Source organism: Misgurnus anguillicaudatus, chromosome 16 (assembly GCF_027580225.2).
Source record: "Misgurnus anguillicaudatus chromosome 16, ASM2758022v2, whole genome shotgun sequence".
In the NCBI taxonomy this organism is placed as follows: Eukaryota; Metazoa; Chordata; class Actinopteri; order Cypriniformes; family Cobitidae; genus Misgurnus; species Misgurnus anguillicaudatus.
Window position 1 is genome coordinate 30,910,165 of NC_073352.2, and position 22,687 is coordinate 30,932,851.

General features: G+C 37.7%; 1 protein-coding gene across 1 annotated transcript in view; it reads right to left on the bottom strand.

The window, feature by feature from the left end:
• Positions 1–22,687, bottom strand: part of LOC129422103 (diacylglycerol kinase theta) — a 44,931-nt gene that overhangs the window by 4,045 nt on the left and 18,199 nt on the right. Inside the window, exons 5-22 of the mRNA XM_073854496.1 lie at positions 22,152–22,277; positions 19,625–19,781; positions 19,159–19,241; positions 18,983–19,075; positions 18,316–18,530; positions 14,439–14,529; positions 11,551–11,605; positions 10,332–10,393; positions 8,639–8,789; positions 8,334–8,372; positions 7,128–7,243; positions 4,973–5,124; positions 3,980–4,128; positions 3,666–3,844; positions 3,391–3,491; positions 3,162–3,308; positions 2,624–2,735; positions 1,483–1,635 (exon numbers count right to left, since the gene is read on the bottom strand). Coding sequence (XP_073710597.1) covers positions 1,483–1,635; positions 2,624–2,735; positions 3,162–3,308; positions 3,391–3,491; positions 3,666–3,844; positions 3,980–4,128; positions 4,973–5,124; positions 7,128–7,243; positions 8,334–8,372; positions 8,639–8,789; positions 10,332–10,393; positions 11,551–11,605; positions 14,439–14,529; positions 18,316–18,530; positions 18,983–19,075; positions 19,159–19,241; positions 19,625–19,781; positions 22,152–22,277 — 2,181 coding nt within the window. The remainder of the gene's footprint in view (positions 1–1,482; positions 1,636–2,623; positions 2,736–3,161; positions 3,309–3,390; positions 3,492–3,665; positions 3,845–3,979; positions 4,129–4,972; positions 5,125–7,127; positions 7,244–8,333; positions 8,373–8,638; positions 8,790–10,331; positions 10,394–11,550; positions 11,606–14,438; positions 14,530–18,315; positions 18,531–18,982; positions 19,076–19,158; positions 19,242–19,624; positions 19,782–22,151; positions 22,278–22,687) is intronic.

Sequence of the window (22,687 nt, forward strand, 5' to 3'; positions counted from 1 at the left end):
ACACGTCTTGGGGTTAACCAAATACCGTAAAAAAGATGGACGTAGTGTCCGTGACGTCACCCATAGGTTTCTGAAGATGATTTTTGAAGTTTAAAGTAGGCATTGCCTGCCATCGCCATCTTGGCCGCGCGTCACTGCGCATCACGTGGGATATGTGAAAATGGGTAACGAGGCGGGACGTGGGTGAAGCTGAGGTGACTGGTTGCTGAAACCACGCCCGCCTAGCTCGACTCTAGTGATGGCAGTGGCTGTTCAACCGCCACTCAAGTGGCCACGCCCTTAATTATGCAGAACTTTAAGACTTAATATAATTTAAACGGATGAGTCACCCCCCTCACAGTTGTCATGAAGGGCAAAATTAGCTATACCGACCAAAAACACAGTTTTCTACTGTAAAGTTGGGCGTTTTTAACATGGAGGTCTATGGGAATTGACTCTCTTTTGGAGCATGCCTCTAGCGGCCAGTCGATGAATTGCAGTTTAAATCACTTCCGTATTGGCTTCATCAGAGAGATCTGAAGGTTGCCCCTCGGGGTTAACGCATTACAAGTAGCTTGCATTATGTAATAATATTACTTTTCTGAAGTAACAAATAAAGTAAAGCATTACTTTTTAAATGTACACATTAATATTTAAGTTACTTTTTTAAAAAAGTAATGCAAGTTACTTTTCCGTTTAATTAATTTGATTAAAAAAAGAATGTACTGAATTAAACTGAACTCATACCTTGGGTCTGTGAATGCTTTATTCTGATTGGTTAAGAAATATTCCATGGGTGTTGATTATTTTTCTGTAAACCGCACACCTAACCTGTCAAATGTCTTAAAAATAGGCACCAGAGCGATGTTTGTGGTAACTGTGGTGTAAGAGGAATAATTGACTCTGGTCCTTTAAATAAGTAAGAAAAAGTAACGCAAAAGTAACTTAAGCATTACTTTCCATGAGAAGTAACTAAGTAACGCAATTAGTTACTTTTTGGGGGGAGTAACTTAATATCATAATGCATTACTTTGCAAAAGTAACTTTCCCCAACACTGCTGAATTGTGGAGGTACACCGTTAAACAATTTTTATACCTTTCTGTGTTCAGGATTATTTGGGCAGGGTTAATAATACTGTGGCTTGATGACGCACCGGAACCACCAAGCATGGCCCCGCCCCTAACACAATCGTGAGCATCCATTCAAGTTGTAGCGGTACTTAAAAGTTAAAAGAGATGGTTCAGTGCCAAAAACCCCCAGCGTTTGAGAGCAGAGATTCTGGTAAACCCCAAAAATACCAAATATCCCCACAAAGAAAGTAATTCCAGTAATTTTTGACATTTCTTGCTTCCTATGAGGAAAACTAAATGATGTTCATTTGAAAATGTAAAGTGTAAAAGGGTTTAGGGGTTTGGACAGTATAAAAGTCATTATGTCTATAGAAAGTCCCCATAAAATATATAAAAACTGTGTTTGTGTATGTGTGTGCGTGCGTATGTGACCTTTGGTCCTGCGGCTGAGATGATGATCTGTCCTGGTGACTGAATCCAAGGTTCTCCGTCCACCTGCACTGGAATGGGTTTCATCATAGTAATGCGAATGTAACTGCCCTGAGCGATACGAATCCCAGAGCGAAGCCCACTTTGAACCTGACCCTGATGCACAAACACAAAAGAGAGTTTAAAAAAAACACATACTTGTGAAAAGTTTAAGGCCACTTGACTGAAAAGTTTTTTATGATCTTAAAACTGAAGATGAATGCTTAGAAATTTGAAAATGTTTTGTAGACAAAATTATAATTGCAGCAAGATTTTATTTTACAATTTTATTTATTTATTACAGGGCAGTCAATAATAAAGAGTCCAGAACAAATGTGAAATCCTTCAATAATCTTTAAAAAGTCATCTCAGGGCGAAACCACAAGAAGCTGGCTTTATACAATAACAAGATAAGCAATACTACACAAAGCTTGACTACGCTGACGTTGCTAAACTACAATCCTATAGGTTTATGTTATGCTATAGTGTATAGTACACACACACATATATATATATGTATATGTATATGTATGTGTGTGTGTGTGTGTGTGTGTGTGTGTGTGTGTGTGTGTGTGTGTGTATAAATGTGTATATATATATAAATGTATATAATATATATATATATATATATATATATATATATATATATATATATATATATATATATATATATATATAAATGTATATAATATATATATATATATATATATATATATATATATATATATATATATATATATATGTAATGTGTATATATATATATATATATATATATATATATATATATATATATATATATGTATATATATGTATATGTATATGTATATGTATATATATATATATATATATATATATATATATATATATCTCAAAATATGATACATTATTGTAAGAAATGTTGGGATGTTACACTTCAGTGCATGCACAAATAATTTTCACTAATTACCATTTTACGAGAATATTTGACCAAAAATGTATATTTCCAATACATTGAACACACATAAGTAAGGTGGGCAGTGCTTAGCAAAGGTTCAATTATCATGTTTGAACAGTTGAGTGAACATAGGAAGAAAGATAAAGAGATAGAAAGATTATCGAGACTCACCATATGTACCACGCCCGTCACACCCACAACCTCCAACATACCATCATCGATCCTGGGCCGCCCGAAACGAGAGTCACTGTCTGAGCCCCATAGATCAGCACCAGAACCCCAGCTAAACGCGCACACACACATACAAAACAACTGTGCTTATTGGTTGTAACAAAGGAAGTCAATGACATCTCTCTGGTGTGCTACATTATTTATCAAAACGCAATCTTATGGTTTATATCTCACTGGGGCCGGACAGGGCTTGTCCCGGTCTCAGACTTAAATGTATGTTTGAGCTGCCTTAATTTGAAAACACCCTGTACCGACATATCTTATCATATATCAGCGTCATTGTTTTGTTTCAAGATGCACACAAGCATAAGGTATGCTTGTAAAAACTATTTAAATGTCCTAATATGACTAAGGCCTAGTCCTCCTGGATTAATCCAAACCGTGTCCGGGAAACCACCCCATATTGTGCATTATAAGGACATTTAAAGATTTAATTTCATAAACAAGAGCAGTATTTGTTCATGTAGCTTGTGTTTACCTGGGAATGTTGAGGAATATTAGTCCCTCTATACTGGGAAGCTCCACGTCTTGTTTGTCCACCTGCAGTCGGATGTCTTTATGAAGGTTTCGCGTGTGACTCAGCTTCTGTAGGCCCACCTTCACATACACACCTTTATTGTGAAACCTGAAAGAGAACAACAACACAATAAATGCACATTGTGGTGCACGCGTTGCCGTGCGCTCTCCACGTGACCGATGCTGCTAACCTGCTGTTAAACTTGTCCGGCTCCTCCTCACGTGCGTGATGAAAGTCAAGACTCAGTTCAGCGTCGATGCCCAGGCCAAAATAGTTATTCATCTGCACAATCTGTACACAAACGTAGACATTTTTGTAACATGGACTATGACTTCGTATCACACAAACACAGAACAGCATTATTAACTTTTTGATTGTTGAAAAAAAAAATTAAGAATTTAGTATAGACGTCTTGCTGTGTTTGCTGGGTACAGTTTAGAGTCAAAAGGACTGATGGGGACGTACCTTGGGTGGCTCCCGAAAGCCGTTCTCCGTGCCATCCTCTGTCATTTCCTGTGCGTCCAGAAGAATGGTCCAGCGGTCAATCTGCACTTCATCTGCTTCATCCACCGACACCAGGATATTGTGGGGATCCTCGCCACTGTAACCCGCCCCCCAACGCAACACCCGAGCCAGATCGTTCCCTGACAACACACATGAACATATATAACTGATCATAGTAGACATTTCATGCCAACAAATTGAATATCATCACACACTCACAATAACAGAATGATCTCACAAAGTCAAGTTGTGACAAAGTGCTTGTTTTCACTCACCGGTGCCCAGCGGTACGATGCTGATCGCTGGCTCAGGACAGACGATTTTGTGCCGAATGGACTCCAGAACGCCCAGCACCCATCCCACCGTGCCATCGCCTCCACAGACCAGAATACGAAACCGGGGGACATCCCTGAACGTGTGCAGCCTGTATAAAAAAAGGGAAATCTACACTAGCCCACCTCTCGGTTAAAGTTCATGCAAATATGAATATTTTCTCATGGTTTATGCCATCCAAGATGTATAGGAAATTCACAACACAAACAAATCATTTTATATGAAAGTACAGTCATGTTATTGTATGCAAAAGCTACTTGTATATGAAAGCACAATCATCCATCTTTAAATGATCCAATTGACTCCAATGGGTTAATATATCACCTTAACCGTAAATGTGCGAAACAATACATTTGTGACCCTGGACCACAAAAGTAGCATGATATACTATTTGTAGCAATAGTCAAAAAATACATTGTAGGTGTCAAAATTATAGATTTTTTAATGCCAAAAATTATTAGGATATTACACTGCAAAAAATGATTTTCAAGAAAAAAATTCTTAGTATTTTTGTCTTGTTTTCAGTAAAAATATCAAAAAATTCTTAAATTAAGATGCTTTTTCTTGATGAGCAAAACGACCCAAGAAAATGTGTCTAATTTAGGTGATTTTGTGCATAAAACAAGACAAAAAACAAAGAATCTGTCAGTGGGGTAAGCAAAGAAATCTTGAACATTTTTCTTAAACACTTAATTCCAGAAAAATTTGCTTACCCCCATTGGCAGATTTTATTGCTTGTTTCATGCACAAATCACTTAAATTTGATATTTTTGGTCTAAAAACTAGACTTATTTTCTTGGGGCATTTTGCTTATCAAGAAAAAGCATCTCCATTTAAAAATTTCTAGATATTTTTCACTGAAAACAAGACAAAAATACCAAGAATTTTTTTCTTGAAAATCATTTTTTGTAGTTTAATAGGAGGGCTTGTCTAACCCAGGTAATGGTCCTCCACTGCTGAGTTCAAACACTTGGTGAGGGTTTAGTAGTTTCCGGAAACTGTATAAGATCTCTCTGCCCTTTAGTCCTCCACTTTTATGGTTGACAAAGACCAACAGAGGACAACTTCCTTTAGGCAGCGTGCTTTCCTGCAGGGACACAACAGGACATCAGAGAGAATGGTAAAGTAAATGCACATTGATGTACTGCAGTTTCTTTACTGACCACTAGAGGGCAGTGGCATCTAAAGCTTGGACCAGGATGAAAAGTCCTCTATTGTTAATGCATTGCACATCATTAAACAGCAGTTAAACACACTGAAACATTTATACAGTTGTCAAAATTGAATAAACCCACTTGAGACCTCAAACATTTATTCTTTGGTAGATATTCAAACCCAGTTGCATCTATTGTAACACACAATGTAGCACAAGCACTTACTTTACAATGTATTAGACAAGGTGACCAGATTTTTTAAATAAAAACCGGGTACATTACCTAGTTCAATGGTCAAAATATCATTAAAATCTCATTTGTTGTTATCTATGAATTAAAAAATGGTGATATTTGTGGTTTCAAGGCAAAAAATATCTTTCTTGCTTAGTATTTTTATCTTGTTTTCAGTACAAATATCAAAAAATTCTTAAATCAAGATGCATTTTCTTGATGAGCAAAATCACCTTAGAAAAAAAATCTTGTTTTAAGACAAAAAATTAGATTTAAGTGATTTTGTGCATAAAACAAGAAAAAAATCTGCCAATGGGGTAAGCAAAAAAATCTTGAACATTTTTCTTAAATGCTAAATTCAAGAAAAATTCACTTAAATTTGATATTTTTTGGTCTAAAAACTAGACTTATTTTTTTGCTCATCAAGAAAATGCATCTTAATTTAGGAAATGTTTAGATATTTTAACTGACAACATACGGAGCCCCTAAGGGGAACTGGAGCAAAAATTAAATAAAGTTTAGTTTCATGTGCTCAAGTGAAACTTTCATGTGCAGAATTTTTGTTACGTGCTCACGTGAAGCTATCGCGCGAGCATGTGAAACTATTGCGCGCGCACGTGAAAGCAAAAGTTTCATGTGCGCGCGCGAAAGTTTTACGTGCGCGCGCGATAGTTTCACATGAGCATGCGAAACTAAACTTTGAAAAAAATTCTGCACATGAAGGTTTTGAGTGAGCACATGAAACCAAACTCTAGATTCCTTTTACTCCAATGTCACCTTAGGGGCATGGTCAAAACAAGACAGACACAAATACTAAGAAATGTTTTTCTTGAAAAAAATCTTAAATCAAGATTTTCTTGACGAGCAAAATCAACTTAGAAAAAAATCTTGTTTTAAGACAAAAATATAAAATGTTAGTGAATAAAAAAACTGCCAATGGGGTAAGAACTTTTTTCTTGAATTAATTTTGCTTGTTTTAATCACAAATTTTATATTATGGTTTAAAAACTCGACCGATTATCTTGGGTCATTTTGCTCATCAAGAAAATGAATACTGATTTAAGATTTTTTTACTTAAAACAAGGCAAAAATACTAAGTAAGATTTTTTTTTGCAGTGTTTTTAATTCAATTAACTAAACAATTTCTATAGCCTAAATTTATTTTGTCATATCCACAGATACGACATACCTCATTAAAGTTACTTTTAAGGTACTACTTCAGCTGATTTCATAGCATTGTAAACGTGAAGAACAGAAGGAATAATGCAAAATGTAAACATTTACACAAAACAAATGCTCAGTTACACTGGTTGGTTTATTACTTTAATTTAACATGAGTTGTAATATCTTATCCACCACTAACTTTGACTGTTTTCATATCTTATGATAACTTAATCAACTTGATGGACGCACTTTCACGCATGTTGTAGTAAATTCTTCATAGCTAAATCAGTGGCGCGCAACTTAGTAATCAGGTTAGCTCGCGGTCCCCTCTGCTGGTGAAAATAATCATTACATGATTGCTCGGGTCTGGGACTCCAAAGGCTAAATGTTGTTTGGGTTTTTCAGTGTATTTGCTTGTTGTTTTGGACGTGCTGTAAAACTGGAACAGAACACCAAAAACGGGACTGTCCCCCTTGGAAAATGGAGACGTCTGGTCACCTTAGTATTAGAGAAAGTATGTATGATTGACAAGGTGTTGTACCGTGATCTCGGGTATAACCAGTGAACAGAGCTGTTTGCCATCGATGCTGATGTCTTTAGCAAGCATGTAGATCCTCTCCGCCTCTGAGAAACAGCTGATCTGCAAAACCACCGCACCTGAAAACAACACAAACATCAAAAAAACACTTGCGTACACATCGAAAGCAATAGCCATATGAAATTAGCTAAGCATACAAAAATCTTACTTAAAATGTCATCTGTCAGTACATTTCTGTAGCATTTAGTTAGCAGCGCAAAACGTTGCAAAACACACATGCTACACTGCAAAAAATGACTTTCTTACGTAGTATTTTTGTCTCGTTTTCAGTATAAATATTAAAAAATTCTTAAATTAAGTTGCTTTTTCTTGATGAGCAAAATGACCCAAGAAAATTAGTCTAGTTTTTAGACCAAAAATATAAAATTTAAGTGATTTTGTGCATAAAACAAGCAATAAAATCTGCCAATGTGGTAACCAAATTTTTCTTGAATTTAGTGTTTAAGAAAAATGATCAGGATTGTTTTGCTCGCCCCATTGGCTGAGTTTTTTGCTTGTTTTATGCACAAATTCACTTAAATGTGGTATTTTTGGTCTGAAAACACGGCTTGTTTTTTTGGGTCGTTTTGCTCATCAAGAAAAGCATCTAAATGTAAGAAGTTTTAGATAATTTTATTGAAAAAAGACAGATTTTTTTCCTTGAAAATAATTTTTTGCAGTGTACTACTGTAAAAAGTCACTGTAGTTAAAAGTGTCTGCAAAATGCATGAATGCAAATGCATTTATTTACAATACTAAGTTCAGAAAATGATGGGAACAAGACTTGAAAATTGCGAGCCAGATTCAAAGCTGCACAGTCCATGTGATCAACGAACAATTATACCAACAAATAAGAGCATTATAGCAACATCCAGAGCATTAAGGTGATCAAATCGGTAGGGACGTTGGTGACTGAGGACAACAGTCGGATCAAAAGCGCTCGTGTGTGCGAAACAACGGCTCTCATTTACAAAACACTGCGAGTAGGCCAGGACTTCAGCGGGTGAGCACACAGCGAGCGGTTTGTTCTCATGCATTAACCACCTTCAGCATTATCAAATAAACTCCTGCAGTCAATGCTGTGCTATGTGCCCAAAACAAAAACTGCCTTTCTGAAGCAAAAGTATTAACAATTTCTGCAACAAACCCCATCATTTACAAAGCCCTTACCTTGATCGGCATAAAGGTGAGTGATTGTGACCAGGTGACCTGCAAGACAGAGAGAGAGAGAGAGAGAGAGAGAGAGAGAGAGAGAATCAGTGTTAACCCTTCAATTGCATTTCACTGGTATGATAGTTTAAAGCAAGTGATACAGTGTTGCAATAACCACATTTTTCATCAGTCCAATAAGAATGATGTCATCTTAGTGTCTTTATGGATTGCTTCTTGATAATACAAATAAAAGCCCAAAGCTTGATGGGTTGAGCAGTAAAAACCTCCTAATCTAAACAGTAAGAAAATCTTTATGGGCTTACTCTTTATGGTGAGATGTTCAGATAGCAGGTTTGTGTACTCGTCTTGGCCGAGTTGTGTTGGAAGACCTCCTAACAACAGATTGACCTGCACCACTCCATTCCTGCGCTCCTCGATGTAAAACCGTGTTTGGTTCATCTGCCGCAAGGACGTCTGAAAGTCAGAATTCACAAACGTCAGTTCACACCAAACAAAAAACGAAACACAAACAAATTACTGTATATCTACATCCCTGGACCATATGGGTCAATTTAAGGGAATTTGGATTAAGGGAAGTTGAGATTTATACATCATCTGAAGGCTAAATAAATAAGTTTTCCTTGATGTATTAGGACAATGTTGGTTTGTATTGGATAATATTTGTCTGACTATTTGAAAATCTGGAATCTGAGGGTGCAAAAAAAATCTACATTTTGAGAAAATCTACTTTAAAGTTGGCCAAATGAAGTTTTTAGCAGCTGCATCCACTCACAAAAATATTTTTTTTATATATTTATGGTAGGAAATGTATTAAATATCTTAATGGAACATAATCTTTACCAGTGGCGGCTGTTTTTTTTCGAGGGCGCTCGATGCAAAGTTCGTCACAACATGTATGTAAGCCCGTCATTTGTGTGGTTTGTTACTTTTTAAAAATATGTGTTCTGCGCATCGAGTGATCCTATGCATAATGTGTTTTGTCAAAATAAGTGCCTGCTGCTGATGCGTCTAAAGGGTTTATGATAAAAAAAGATGCTCGCGTTTGCCAGATACTCGCATAATCTCATGCGTAATCAGAGTTTACTGTTAAGGGAGTGTCTTGCGTGTATTTTGTGAACGTGAGCGTATCTTTTATCATAAACGGTTTTGATGCGTGTGCAGCAGGCACTTATTTTGACAAAACTCATGATGCACATGGTTTACATGACGCAACAAACACATATGAAGAGTTTCGTTGCAAAACGAGATAAATCCATTTTTTTACATTTTTGTCAAAACATGTTTATTATTATGTTATCATGTTATTATTTTGTTTTATGGTGCTGCTTAGCTGTATTTTTTAAGTTATGAAGGTTTCAATCAAAACAAACCAACTGCAGTTTGCATTGAAATTAATTGGAATGCACAACCAAAAAACGTGATTTCTGAACAATTAACAAAATGGTGGATATCTCGTTTTGCAACGAAACTCTTCATATATTGAAAACGCAAGCAACACACATGACACTCCAAACACATATTTTGAATTAGCGCCCCTCGGATGAGCAGATGAGCAGTCACAAGCCGCCACTGATCTTTACATAATATCCTAATGATTTATAAAAATCTGTAATTTTTGGCTTTTGCTACAAATATAACCGTGCTACTTATGACTGGTTTTGTGGTCCATGGTCACACATATGCACTACCAGTCAAAAGTTTGGAAACATGTATTCAATCTACATTTAAGTATGAAAGTAAACACATCAGAACTATGACATAATTCAGATGTGACTATAGGAATTATGTAAGACACCTAAAAATATGTAAACTCAAAGCACGCGTGGCATTGTATCAAGAAGTGGATACTGAAGAATGTTTTTAAGAATACTGAAGTGAATATCGTTCACATCTATTCTGGGCTATTTTTAGCTATTACATAATTCATCTATTTAAAAAAAATTACACATTTTTGTTTTCGAATGTAAGAAATGACATCAGTATGACCCTACATACTTTCCGTATCTCCTGCAGTTTGTCCAGAAGAAGTTCCTGACCGTCGAGAACTTGCCGTTGAACTGAAGAAACATCAGATGAGCATCACACACATGCACACAAACCCATTTCTAGAATCACATGTTGAAATGGTTCACAATAAAATAACTGTAATTATCCTTAACTTATTAAAAGATGATCAAAATAGGCTATTCAACTTTCCCTTTTATTTATATTTAGTCAACAATTTATAAATACATTTACATTATATATACACACATTATTTATTTATATATTTTGTTATGCCCAAATAACACATCCTCATCCAGGTACTGTGAGGTGTTCAGGTAACTGTGCAATTTAATACTTACAAAATAAACGAAATATAAACACGTATAGTTAATAACATTTATAAGATTGCATTTACAAATGATTAGATCGAATGCATGTTTATCTTGTTTGTATCTTGGCTTAAAACCACTAGGAAACATTTTTGTTACACAACAGCTAACTCCTGTGTCGAGAAGTTGTTTAAAAGTGTATATTTGTTATTTTTATTGTCAAAAATGACAATCATTTCGCTAGATAAGACCCTTATGCCTCGTTTGGGATCGTTTATAGTCCTTTGAAACTCCATTGAAAAAAACTGTTATGTGTTGAGTTAAGTGTTAATTGTTGGTGTCCATTAAAGTCCATTAAAATGAGAAAAATCCTGCAATGTTTTCCTCAAAAAACATCATTTCTTCTGGACTGAACCAAGAAAGACATCAACATTTTGGATGACATGGTGGTGAGTAAATTATCTGGATTTTTCTTTTAAGAAAATGGAATATTCCTTTAAGATGCCTTTTCTTGATGAGCAAAACGACCCAAGAAAATAAGTCTAGTTATTAGATCAAAAATATCAAAGCAAAAAAATCTGCCAATGGGGTAAGCAATTTTTTCTTGAATTTGTCTTGAATTTAGTGTTTATGAAAAATGATCAAGATTTTTTTGCTTACCCCATTAGCAAATTTTTTTGCTTGTTTTATGCACAAAATCACTTAAATTTGATATTTTTGGTATAAAAACTAGACATATTTTCTTGGGTCGTTTTGCTCATCAAGAAAAAGCATCTTAATTTAAGAATTTTTGGATATTTTTACTAAAAACAAGACAAAAATACTAAGATTTTTTTTTTCTTGAAAATCATTTTTTGCAGTGCATAACCTAAAGATGATTTCAGTAAATGTGATCTCACCTTGTTTGCTGCTCATCCAAACTTCCACAAGTTGGAAATCACCAGAGTTTTCATTCTGAAAATAAAAGAAGAAATCAGAAGTATTAATAACACGATCTACATTGCTCAATAATGTACAGTATAGGTTTGTTGCTAAAGTGCAAGTGTTGTGGGGGATTGCCAGTGATTTTCTATGGTATTCTGTCAGATGTCATGCGCGTTCCTGTGGGTGTTTTGGGGGTTGTTTACTGCTCCATTTGATAAAGTATCATTGATATAAAGTTCCCAATTTATGACTCAGATCCCTCCTTTAATGTAAATCTATGGGAATATGGTAACACTTTACAATAAGGTTGTACTTGTTAACATTAGTGTATGCATTTAGCCTGGGTGCCAGCCCATCTTAGCCCCGCCCACAAGATTTTGTAAACGGGAAGATGGGTCTGGGGTTTCTCCGTTGAGGAGCTACTATGCTAGAACAAACACTGGTCGAACCAATCAAATTGTCAGGGCGGGCTTTATACGATGATGGACAGATAATCAACAGTAACGTAATGAACCACGTCACCAAAGAGCGCGTGTGTTGAATGGCTGCCGCTGTAGAGTTCAGATGTGTGGATTCTGACATTGAGTCTGTTCTAAAAGATATCAACAGAGCATTGATTTTAAAAGAGGAACAGAGAAACGCAAGCAGGGCATTTGTTGATGTTTTTGCCATCCTTCCTATTCGGCAAAAGTTGGTCGCAACTGAAATGGCTAACGTTATCACGGCGATGCAACTCAGCGTGCACGACGAGATGGATATAATTAGCGGTCGTTGCCAGTTTCTTTTCGGAAGCCCGGAATTGTGGTTGCTGAATAAGTGGAGGGACATGCTAGGCTCCAATATTTTCAAGCAAACGTAATGGGTGTCGTCGTGGATGAAGTTCACCTAACGTACAAATGGTAAGAGATAGTCTTACTCTATGACTTAGTAAATACTTCATGTTGTGATATAAACGAAATGTTGTAAACATAATAGGTGTTGATGTACATTCGCTAACTCAGTATAATCACAATGTTAGTGTCATTGTAGCGAAATAACTATCAGTTCGGTCAGGCTGCAAAGACGTAATTTCAACATTCGTCACACACTCCGTTGCTCTGATTGGTCGTAGGTCTATCCAATTGAGTGCAGAGGCATTTTTCGGTTGAGACACGCCTCATAATTATAGCTCAATGGAGCGGTATCAGACTCAAATTCTGACTAGAATTGAGTATGACAACGTCAGGCTAGTATGCATTAGCTAATGAATATAAATATAAATATAAATGTATGTATATTGGCATTAACTAACATTAACGTTAATACATGATGACAAACTACATTGCTTATTGTTAGTTCATAGTATTCGCGGGCTGTGCCCCCCCAAACATGTTGTTGTGCCCCCTACATAGTTTTTTACTAATTTAATATATATCAAGAATAATTAAAATAAATTAAACATTGAATGTTTCATGACTTTTAATGTAATCAAATGAGGAAAATATAGTTGATATACGTTTTCTTTAATTCAAATAGACCAGTTTCTCTGATTGGTTGTATTGCAGCGTCTTATGTGTCTTTACGTCTTTATTTGTTACTTGATACTAGCAACGTGTTTTTTTTGGGCATTTTATGGATCGTGTGAAATATGGATATTAGAACTAGGGATGCACCGAATCCAGATTTTTTGGGTTCGGCTGAATACCGAATTCCACTGTTTAAGAAACCGAATACCGAATCCTACTCGCATCCTTATTCCATTAACACAGTAAAACACATTAATGAAGTAAACAACAACCACAGCAGTGGATTTTTCATTTTATTGAAGGAAAAAAAAGGATAGGATAACATTATGCCAGGATGACAAGTGGGAAAAACTATTTTGACAATTACAATAAGCCTACGCATAATGAAAGCGATGCGGTGTGATGCGCTAGTTTTTTTCCAGGTGCGTCCACGAAATGTGAACCACCCCTAAGGCTCACCGAAAAAAAAGTTTATCTCCGTCAGCACCCGATGTGTGTAATCAACGGCCGCGTAATGTCAACCAGCGTAGCACAAGCCTAGGATTCGGTTCGGTGGAAAAAAAATCTAAGATTCGGCCGAACCCGAACCCCGTCAAAAAGCCCAGTATTCGGCGAAATCCGAATCCTGGATTCGGTGCATCCCCAGAACATTTAGAATGAACCAGCACCGCCTGCTTCATCTGACTTCATGCAAACACCGATTGGCTCAAACTCGGAGATTAGAGGTCGAGGTGGAATTTTCAAATCTACAGGACACTGTTTTAAGGAAGTTCGTACACGTCGGCTTCAGCTTTTTTAAAGGTAAGTTAGCATTGTTTTAATTTACGTAAGCTTAAATGTGAAGTGTGGCTATGGACCGTTAACAGAATTGCGACGTGATTATGGTAAAGCGGCTTTTAGAACGCGGTGTGGGCTGCGCTATGAAACCCATTCATTTCAATGGCTTGCGCCGCACGAGGGCGGTTTGTTATTGCGTCGAGCCTCCGCTCACGCCGCGATCAAAGTTCAAAATAGTTTAACTTTTGCGCATAGTTTGTGATCTTCTGCACTTTATACAGGAAATGAGCTGACAGTCTGTACTAGTTGTATGAGTGTGTGCTTGCACTGTATTTGTTGTTTTAATGCCTTGTTTTTGCAAGTTATTGTTGCTAATTGCGTGCCCCCCCATTGAAAGCCACGTGCCCCCCTGTTAGTTATGGTCTGGCGCCAGCTCTGAGTGCAACACAGTGATATGTAAAGTTAGGGGTCTGTTTAAATGCCTAAACTCCAAGTATAATCTATTGTCAATTTTTTTAAAGCCATTGCAAGGACCACTAAAAGCCCTTCATTGTGTCTGAAGAAGCAAACTCTCAAGATACCTGTTTTCCGAGCTGTGAAAGCACTTCCTTTATGACCGAATCTACTGTGCTGCTTTTCCCGGCAGTAATTGAGATGTAGTTAACACCAACCCTAAAAACATACAAGGCAGACAATATCACAATATCATTAGAAAATGTAAAGCATCAAACAACTTCCCACCCCATGATTCACACTCATCTCCCACCAAAACTTCAAATTTATGATATACCATAGTCAAATATTATATACGGAAATCAGTGCGTAACAAATATGACAATGAAACAAAATCCTTAAAACTAAATATAATATATTCGTGGCACCATTAAACATTAAAAGTCTCCTGGTGAGTTTTGGGAGGAACCGAGACTCCATCAGCATTTATGATCGGTTTTCGTGTTACCATGGCAACAACGTCTAAGGTAAACTACGGATGCTGTCGCTTTATCTCTGTGGCAACCGGACACACACAAGCTTGGCATCAGAGACGAGTGTTTTATATAAACACTTGCCCACACAACAGGACTATCGTCTATCCCGGTTTGGAAATGATACATGGTTTGTTTGGAGAGAAGAACAAATATCCTAATAAATCCTTCATTAAGTAAACATGAAGATCACCCGGCTGTGCTGACTCAAGTACTGTATGTATTTGAGAGTCGGCCTTTAAAAGGATAGTTCACCAATAAATTCTGCAAATTCTGTCATTGTATCACCCTCAAGTTGCTACAAACCTGTATAAATACAGTAGATACAGTATTTTAAAGGATTACTCCACTTTCATAAAAAAGAAATCCTGATAATTTACTCACCCCCATGTTATCCAAAATGTTTATGTCTTTCTTTGTTCAGTCGAGAAGAAATGAAGTTTTTTGAGGAAAACATTTTTCTTAATTTCAAGCAACACTAAAGAGTTTTTGCTCTTTGCTCCCCCTACAGGTTGGAAGCAGAATTGTCCATTACCACTGTCGTAAATAATTTAGCCTACTGCAGCAAAGCTGGCTCTGATTGGATTGTAGGTCTGCCGTAAAGCAAGTTTTTGTAGTTTTCACTCGAAATACAAGACCGCGACCCGACGGTTGGAAACTTCTTTAGTGCGGTTTTGGCCGATAGAGGGCTGCAAAGCGAATGTGAAAGTGCCGTTCAGCCTGTTTTAAGTGGATGAACCACTGAAACTTTTTTGGAAATGTTATTTTAAGGTAAAAAACTCTTTGGTATTGCTTTAAAGGCGCTCTAAGCGAATTGAAGCGTTTTAGACCATAAAACATTTTTTGTTACATACCGGAAAAATCTCCTCACTATCTGCTTGCTGCCTGTCCGCTGATCAAACTGTAAAAAAACGGCATCTCTGTAGACAGCCCAGGCTTCACAAACGGCAATATCAACATAGTGGCCAAACCTAGCATCACATAACAAAACAAAGTATTCCAGCCAATAAACGACAAAAAGGATTTGGGGGTGGGGGCTGGGCGCATTCATGAAAGCACGGAAGGGAGGGGGAGGGGGAGGAGTTAGCTACACTCCGTCTGTTTTAATTTTGTATTTTTCTTTTAAAAATGACAATCGTTTCGCTATATAAGACCCTTATCAGTTTTTTTGTGATTGTTGTGGGCAAAGATCCTTGATCTTGCGGCACGTTTTCTTAAAAAATGCAATGGAATATGCAGGATATTTATGCAATTTTATGCAATGGCATTGCGGGAACTTGCCAAAATTGCGGGAACTTGCAAAAACGACGTGAACTTGTAAAAACTGTTTGCAGCTTCTCATTGATGTTCACGTCACGTAATTACGTCACTTCCTAACATTCCCATGACAACAGGGGACATGGCTGCGCATGTGTGAATCAAATGCAACATTTTTCAGCTTTCTGTTAAGATATATATGGCTTTTTGCTACGAAAATGCGGGAATTATGAAATAATATATTGTGAGCAGAAATCTGCAATTTATGCAGTGAAAGTGCGGCATATTTAAAAAAATGTGACCCCGCATAAATATGCAGACTTTGGCTGATTATGCATTGAATCATGCGATCGTATAATCGCGTTTTTCTGGAGGGACTGCCTTATGTCTCGTTTGGGATCATTTAGAGCCATTTAAAGTGGCATTGAAACTGCAACAAAACAATAAAGATCCAATAAAGTCTATTCAACTGAGAAAAATTCCTAGATTGTTTTCCTCAACAAAAAAAGCAATTTCTTCTTGACTAAACAAATAAAGATGTAAACAACTTGGATAACATGAGGGTAAGTAAATTATTGTGATTTTATTTTTATGAAAGTGGAGTAACCCTTCAGCCATATTTATAACTAAACTATTTTTGAGCACCATTGACTTCCATAGTATTTATTTTATCAGTCTGAATAATCAGCTATCAATGTAAACCAAAGCCCCATGTGAGAAGTCACTTTCGCTTATATTATTAAAACAGAGTATGATAAAAATAAAATTCAAAGACAGGGGTTTCCTCTCTGTTTAAAAATATACAGCTGCAAGCTGGTTGTCTGACCTCAGTCTACATATCTACACAGTTTCTGTTGCAAAGAAGCAGGGTCATATCAGACCATACTGATATAGATGCTATCGTCTTCATCATGTATCCCATTGGGAAGAAATAGTGATACACTCAGCTAAAGGATTATTAGGAACACCATACTAATACTGTGTTTGACCCCCTTTCGCCTTCAGAATTGCCTTAATTCTACGTGACATTAAGGTGCTGAAAGCATTCTTTAGAAATGTTAGTCTATATTGATAGGATAGCATCTTGCAGTTGATGGAGATTTGGGGGATGCACATCCAGGACACGAAGCTCCTGTTCCACCACATCCCAAAGATGCTCTATTGGGTCGAGATCTGGTGACTGTGGGGGCCATTTTAGTACAGTGAACTCATTGTCATGTTCAAGAAAAAATTTGAAATGATTCGAGCTTTGTGACACGGTGCATTATCCTGCTGGAAGTAGCCATCAGAGGATAAGCACATGGTGGTCATAAAGGGATGGACATGGTCAGAAACAATGCTCAGGTAGGCCGTGGCATTTAAACGATGCCCAATTGGAACTAAGGGGCCTAAAGTGTGCCAAGAAACATCCCCCACACCATTACACCACCACCAGCCTGCACAGTGGTAACAAGGCATGATGGATCCACGTTCTAATGCTGTTTACGCCAAATTCTGACTCTATCATCTGAATGTCTCAACAGAAATCGAGACTCATCAGACCAGGCAACATTTTTCCAGTCTTCAACTGTTCAATGTTGGTGAGCTCGTGCAAATTGTAGCCTCTTTTTCCTATTTGTAGTGGAGATGAGTGGTACCCGGTGGGGTCTTCTGCTGTTGTAGCCCATCCGCCTCAAGGTTGTGCGTGTTGTGGCTTCACAAATGCTTTGCTGCATACCTCGGTTGTAACGAGTGGTTATTTCAGTCAAAGTTGCTCTTCTATCAGCTTGAATCAGTCGGCCCCTTCACCTCTGACATCTAGCATCAACAAGGCATTTTCGCCCACAGGACTGCCGCATACTGGATGTTTTTTCCTTTTCACACCATTCTTTGTAAACCCTAGAAATAGTTGTGCATGAAAACGCCAGTAACTGAGCAGATTGTGAAATACTCAGACTGGCCCGTCTGGCACCAACAACCCTGCCACGCTCAAAATTGCTTAAATCACCTTTCTTTCCCATTCTGACATTCAGTTTGGAGTTCAGGAGATTGTCTTGACCAGGACCACATCCCTAAATGCATTGAAGCAACTGCCATGTGACTTGTTGATTAGATAATTGCATTAATGAGAAATCGAACAGGTGTTCCTAACAATCCTTTAGGTGAGTGTATTACTAAAGCTCGATACACCGCCCAGCCCAGTAAAACCTAAAACAGTAAAAGAAGCAGTGCTCACCTCAGCCATCCAGGGTAAATCTTCAACACCTCTGTTTCTCTGGGTTTCGCTCTGAGGATACTGAATTCGGGAGCATTGTCTTTAAACACGGGCTTGTTGTCTGTTGTGCCGTTGCGGTTGATGATGTCATCGGTAAACAGTCCCGGTTGGCTATAACTCTGAAGCTCATAATCCTGCGGCTCATCTGGGATATAAAAGGCTCTAAGTGCCGCTTCCTGTCAGGACAGGATGTAGACATTAGTACAACACTTAGGCCTACTGTGTCTAAAACCGCATACTTCCATACTATAGTAGGCAAAGTAGTGATTTTCTAGGCAGTTTCGGATGCAGCGACTGAGATTAAAGTTGCAATCTGTAATTTATGCCTCTCTATCGCCATCTCTGTTTAAAGGATAAAATTGCACATTACTTAATGTATTTATTTTTGTGTCAGTTAAGGTCAAATTACATTTTCAGTGACATCTTAAATTATAAATCATTATACAACTTCTGTTGTGAATCAGGGTATGGTATTTGATATGCTTGCTTAATTGATTTTTGTTTATGTTTAAGCAATAAAAGGTACAGATTGCAGCTTTAAGTATGATGTGTACATACAGTAGATGTTGTAAGAGCTTTTGAGAGGCACACTGATCAGATGAAACCTGATCTGGGAAAAACATCTCACCACTACTTCCTCATTCTTGATTATTCGAGGGATTGCAACCAGACGAAACTGATTCCGCTTGGCTGCATCGTCGCCATCGAAAACTTTGAGCGTCTGTTTCCCTGTAATCCCAGAGATGGAAGATTACTTTTGTAACAGGGGGAATAACCATCAGCACTGGTGTTATTTTTGGTCAGCTGTTTCCCTGTGTCAGGTGATCCCGTCGACTGAGTCTCCTTTGCTGTGGTTGGACTCTGAGTGTCGACATCATCCAAGGTATCTGTAGAAATCACACTTCTCTATGTGAATACAACAGTCATGTGATATATGTGATATCCAGTATCACATTAAAATAATGTGAGTTTCTACACTCCCTTAGTTTGTAAAAACAGGAAGAAACGTAGAGTACCTGTAGCATGTTTCTGTCAACACTAAGGTTCCATGGTTGGATTAATAAACCATAATGCAATTTAAGTCTCTTTGGAAATAGTTTTTTTTTGTACAAATGCTGTTCAATCAATCTATCAATCTATCTATCTATCTATCTATCTATCTATCTATCTATGCGTCCATACAGTGTGTGTTCCCGTTCCCGTTGTGCTGCGTGCATTAAACATGCATCTATTTTTTTTTAAAGAATTAAGTCCCGTGCGCAGGGCTTACCCATCTCTCCATGCTGGGAATTCTCAGAGATTCTGTAACAGTGCATTTTGCTGAAGTTTCGTGAGCACATCCTTACACAGCTGGGGTGAAGAATCATATTCCTCAGACGGCCCAGGCCGCACTCCGGAGAAATTATTATATAACATGACGCATGTGCCTGCAAACATATAAACACAGATAAGGGGTCAAGCCAATAACCCTTTAGGGCAAATCTTCAAATTGATGTCAACAGCCACACTGCTTAAGACACTGTAAGTCATTAAAGAATTTTTTATATTCAAATGTAATTCAGAGTTAAAGGCGGGGTGCACGTACTCTAAAGGCCAATGTTGGCCAACTTTTAAATTCATCCAAACAATCTCAGCTTTACCCCAATAGAATCTGGACCTTCTTTTAAAGGAACACGCCCAGATTTTGGGAATGTAGCTTATTCACCGTATCCCCCAGAGTTAGATAAGTCCATACATACATTTTTCTCATCTCTGTGCATGCTGTAACTCTGTCTGACCTAGCCCCTGCTAGCTTAGCTTAGCACAAAGACTGGAAGTGAATGGCTCCAGCTAGCAAACTGCTCCTAATAAGTGACAAAATAACGCAAACATTTTCCTATTTATGTGTTGTGATTTGTATAGTCACACCGTGTACAAATAACAAGGTGATATGAGACACAGCTATCTTTTAACAGTATACATACTGGGAACTATATTCTCAGAAAACGAAGCACAGGTAAATGGGCGGAGTGATTTGCTCGCAGCACCCGAGAAGCCCCTGGTGAGGAGCAGAGAGTTCGGTCAGAGTTGTGCAAATCACTCCGCCCATGGAGCAGTGCTTTGTCTTCAGAGAATATAGTTCCCAGTATGTATACTGTTAAAAGATGGCTGTGTCTCATATCACCTTGTTATTTGTACACGGTGTGACTATACAAATCAAACACATAAATAGGAAAATGTTCGCGTTATTTTGTCACTTATTGGGAGCAGTTTGCTAGCTGGAGCCATTCACTTTCAGTCTTTGTGCTAAGCTAAGCTAGCGGGGGCTAGGTCAGACAGAGTTACAGCACGCACGGAGATGAGAAAGGTATGTATGGACTTATCTAACTCTGGGGGATACGGTGAATAAGCTAAATTCCCAAAATCTGGGCGTGTTCCTTTAATAGACCTACAAGTGTGTTTTGGTACTTGGCCTGACTCCCTTTTCCAAAGTGTTTATCAAAAATCATGCACCCCGCCTTTAACCTAATACAGGTACAATCCCTGATTATTAACCTGAGTTAAAGGTGCCAAAGAATGCATTAAAATATTACGTTAAATTGTTCTCTGATATCTACATAAAAGGTATGTGGCTTTATTAAGTGCAAAAATTATGCCAAAACATTTACAACCCTAAGATTTGCACACAGAAAGAAATAGTCTATTATTACCTTATTTGAAAGGGTCATGAATAATAATGTTGAGCTCTGCTCTGATTGGCTGTTTCTCAGAGCAGCTCATTTCAGTAGCTCTGTGTGCAAACTGTTTGAGTCTGTATCAGACAAAGATACAAAATTTGAGGAATAATCAATTGTTTGGAGATTGTTAATGGACGTTTCTGAGTGGTAAGTTTGTGTTTTTTTCAATATAGACTTGCAAAACGTAACTGTTCAGTCAATAGTAGAACTTCAGCCTAAACGCTAGCATATAGCATTAACTAGCATATAGCGCTAAGTCAGCAGTCACAACTTTTTTGCATGCACAAGGTTCATATAAGAAGGGGTAAACAATCATGTTTGAGGCTCACGATATGTCATTACCATGCACAGAACTCTTATTCATAAATACTGTTTTCTATTCTACGGCACCTTTAAAGTTTGTTCAGTTCATGGATGCATTCTTAAAAATAAAGGTGCTTGAAAGGTTCTTTACAGTGATGAATCTGTCCTCAAATAACCTTCTGCTTAAACATATACAGTATGTTGCTGAAGGTAATGTGAAGAGTGGTGCTCTGCCGCCCACAGCTAAATAAAACATAATGTAGAGAATAAGTGGTGGAGTACCAGCGGGACGTCATGTTGTATCCTCACTAATGCTGCATGAGGTTAATGTGCCCACCACCTGCTTCAGAGCCGGGAAACCAAAGCAGAAAATGGAGAAACAACATCCGGTGCCAAAGTAACGGAGGGCTAAAAGCAGATACTAGACTTTCATCGACATTTTTAATTGATACATTTGGCTTTCATCCAAAGCAACATATGGTGCAACTGGGTAAATGTTTAACAGTCCTGCACTCGCTGGGATTCGAACCCACGACCTTGACATTGATACAGTACTACAGTAACCTCATTCATGAACTAATACAATTTTGTGAATGCTGAAAGATGTTTCATCCTACACGACGATTGTTAAATAATTAATCTACTTTTTGTGAGACATGACAGCAGGAGAGCCCATTTATCTGCATTCTTATCATTTAGTAATAAAGCCAATTTTGTGATGCATGCAGCTGAATCGAAAGCGTAGGAAAGGTTGGGTGCACTTTAAAAGACACTTACGGTAATGCCGCACCATTCGCACCTCACGCCAGCAAGGATGTCCGAGGAGCTGCACGTGCGCCGGCAAACCTCACAGCGGGCACCTGAGGACATGTTGCCCTCCCGCCAGTGGTGTTGATACATGTCCTAAAAAGAGAAACATGGAGTTAGGACCAACCATGTGACAAATAACAGAGACACAAAACTGACAAGCCCACAGAACCAAAAAACGGTGCCTAACCTGCATGAAAAAGATAATCTACATCTCAATCAGCCATAGGCGGAGTTTGCCGTTTGAGTTTTAAAAAATAAATTAAAATCGTATTATATCTCTACTAGATTTATTTTAATACAACTGTGGTGCTCACAAAGGCAGCTTTGCTGGAATGTGCCATGAACTAAATCCAATTTATTATTATTAGGGCTGTCACAATGATTAAATAATCGTCAAACAATCAGGATGAGACATCATCGCAATGATTTCATATCACCGCAATGATTGCACATCTCTCTAAAAACACAAGGGGCAGCAGCAGCGCTCTTTATTTTGAACCGCC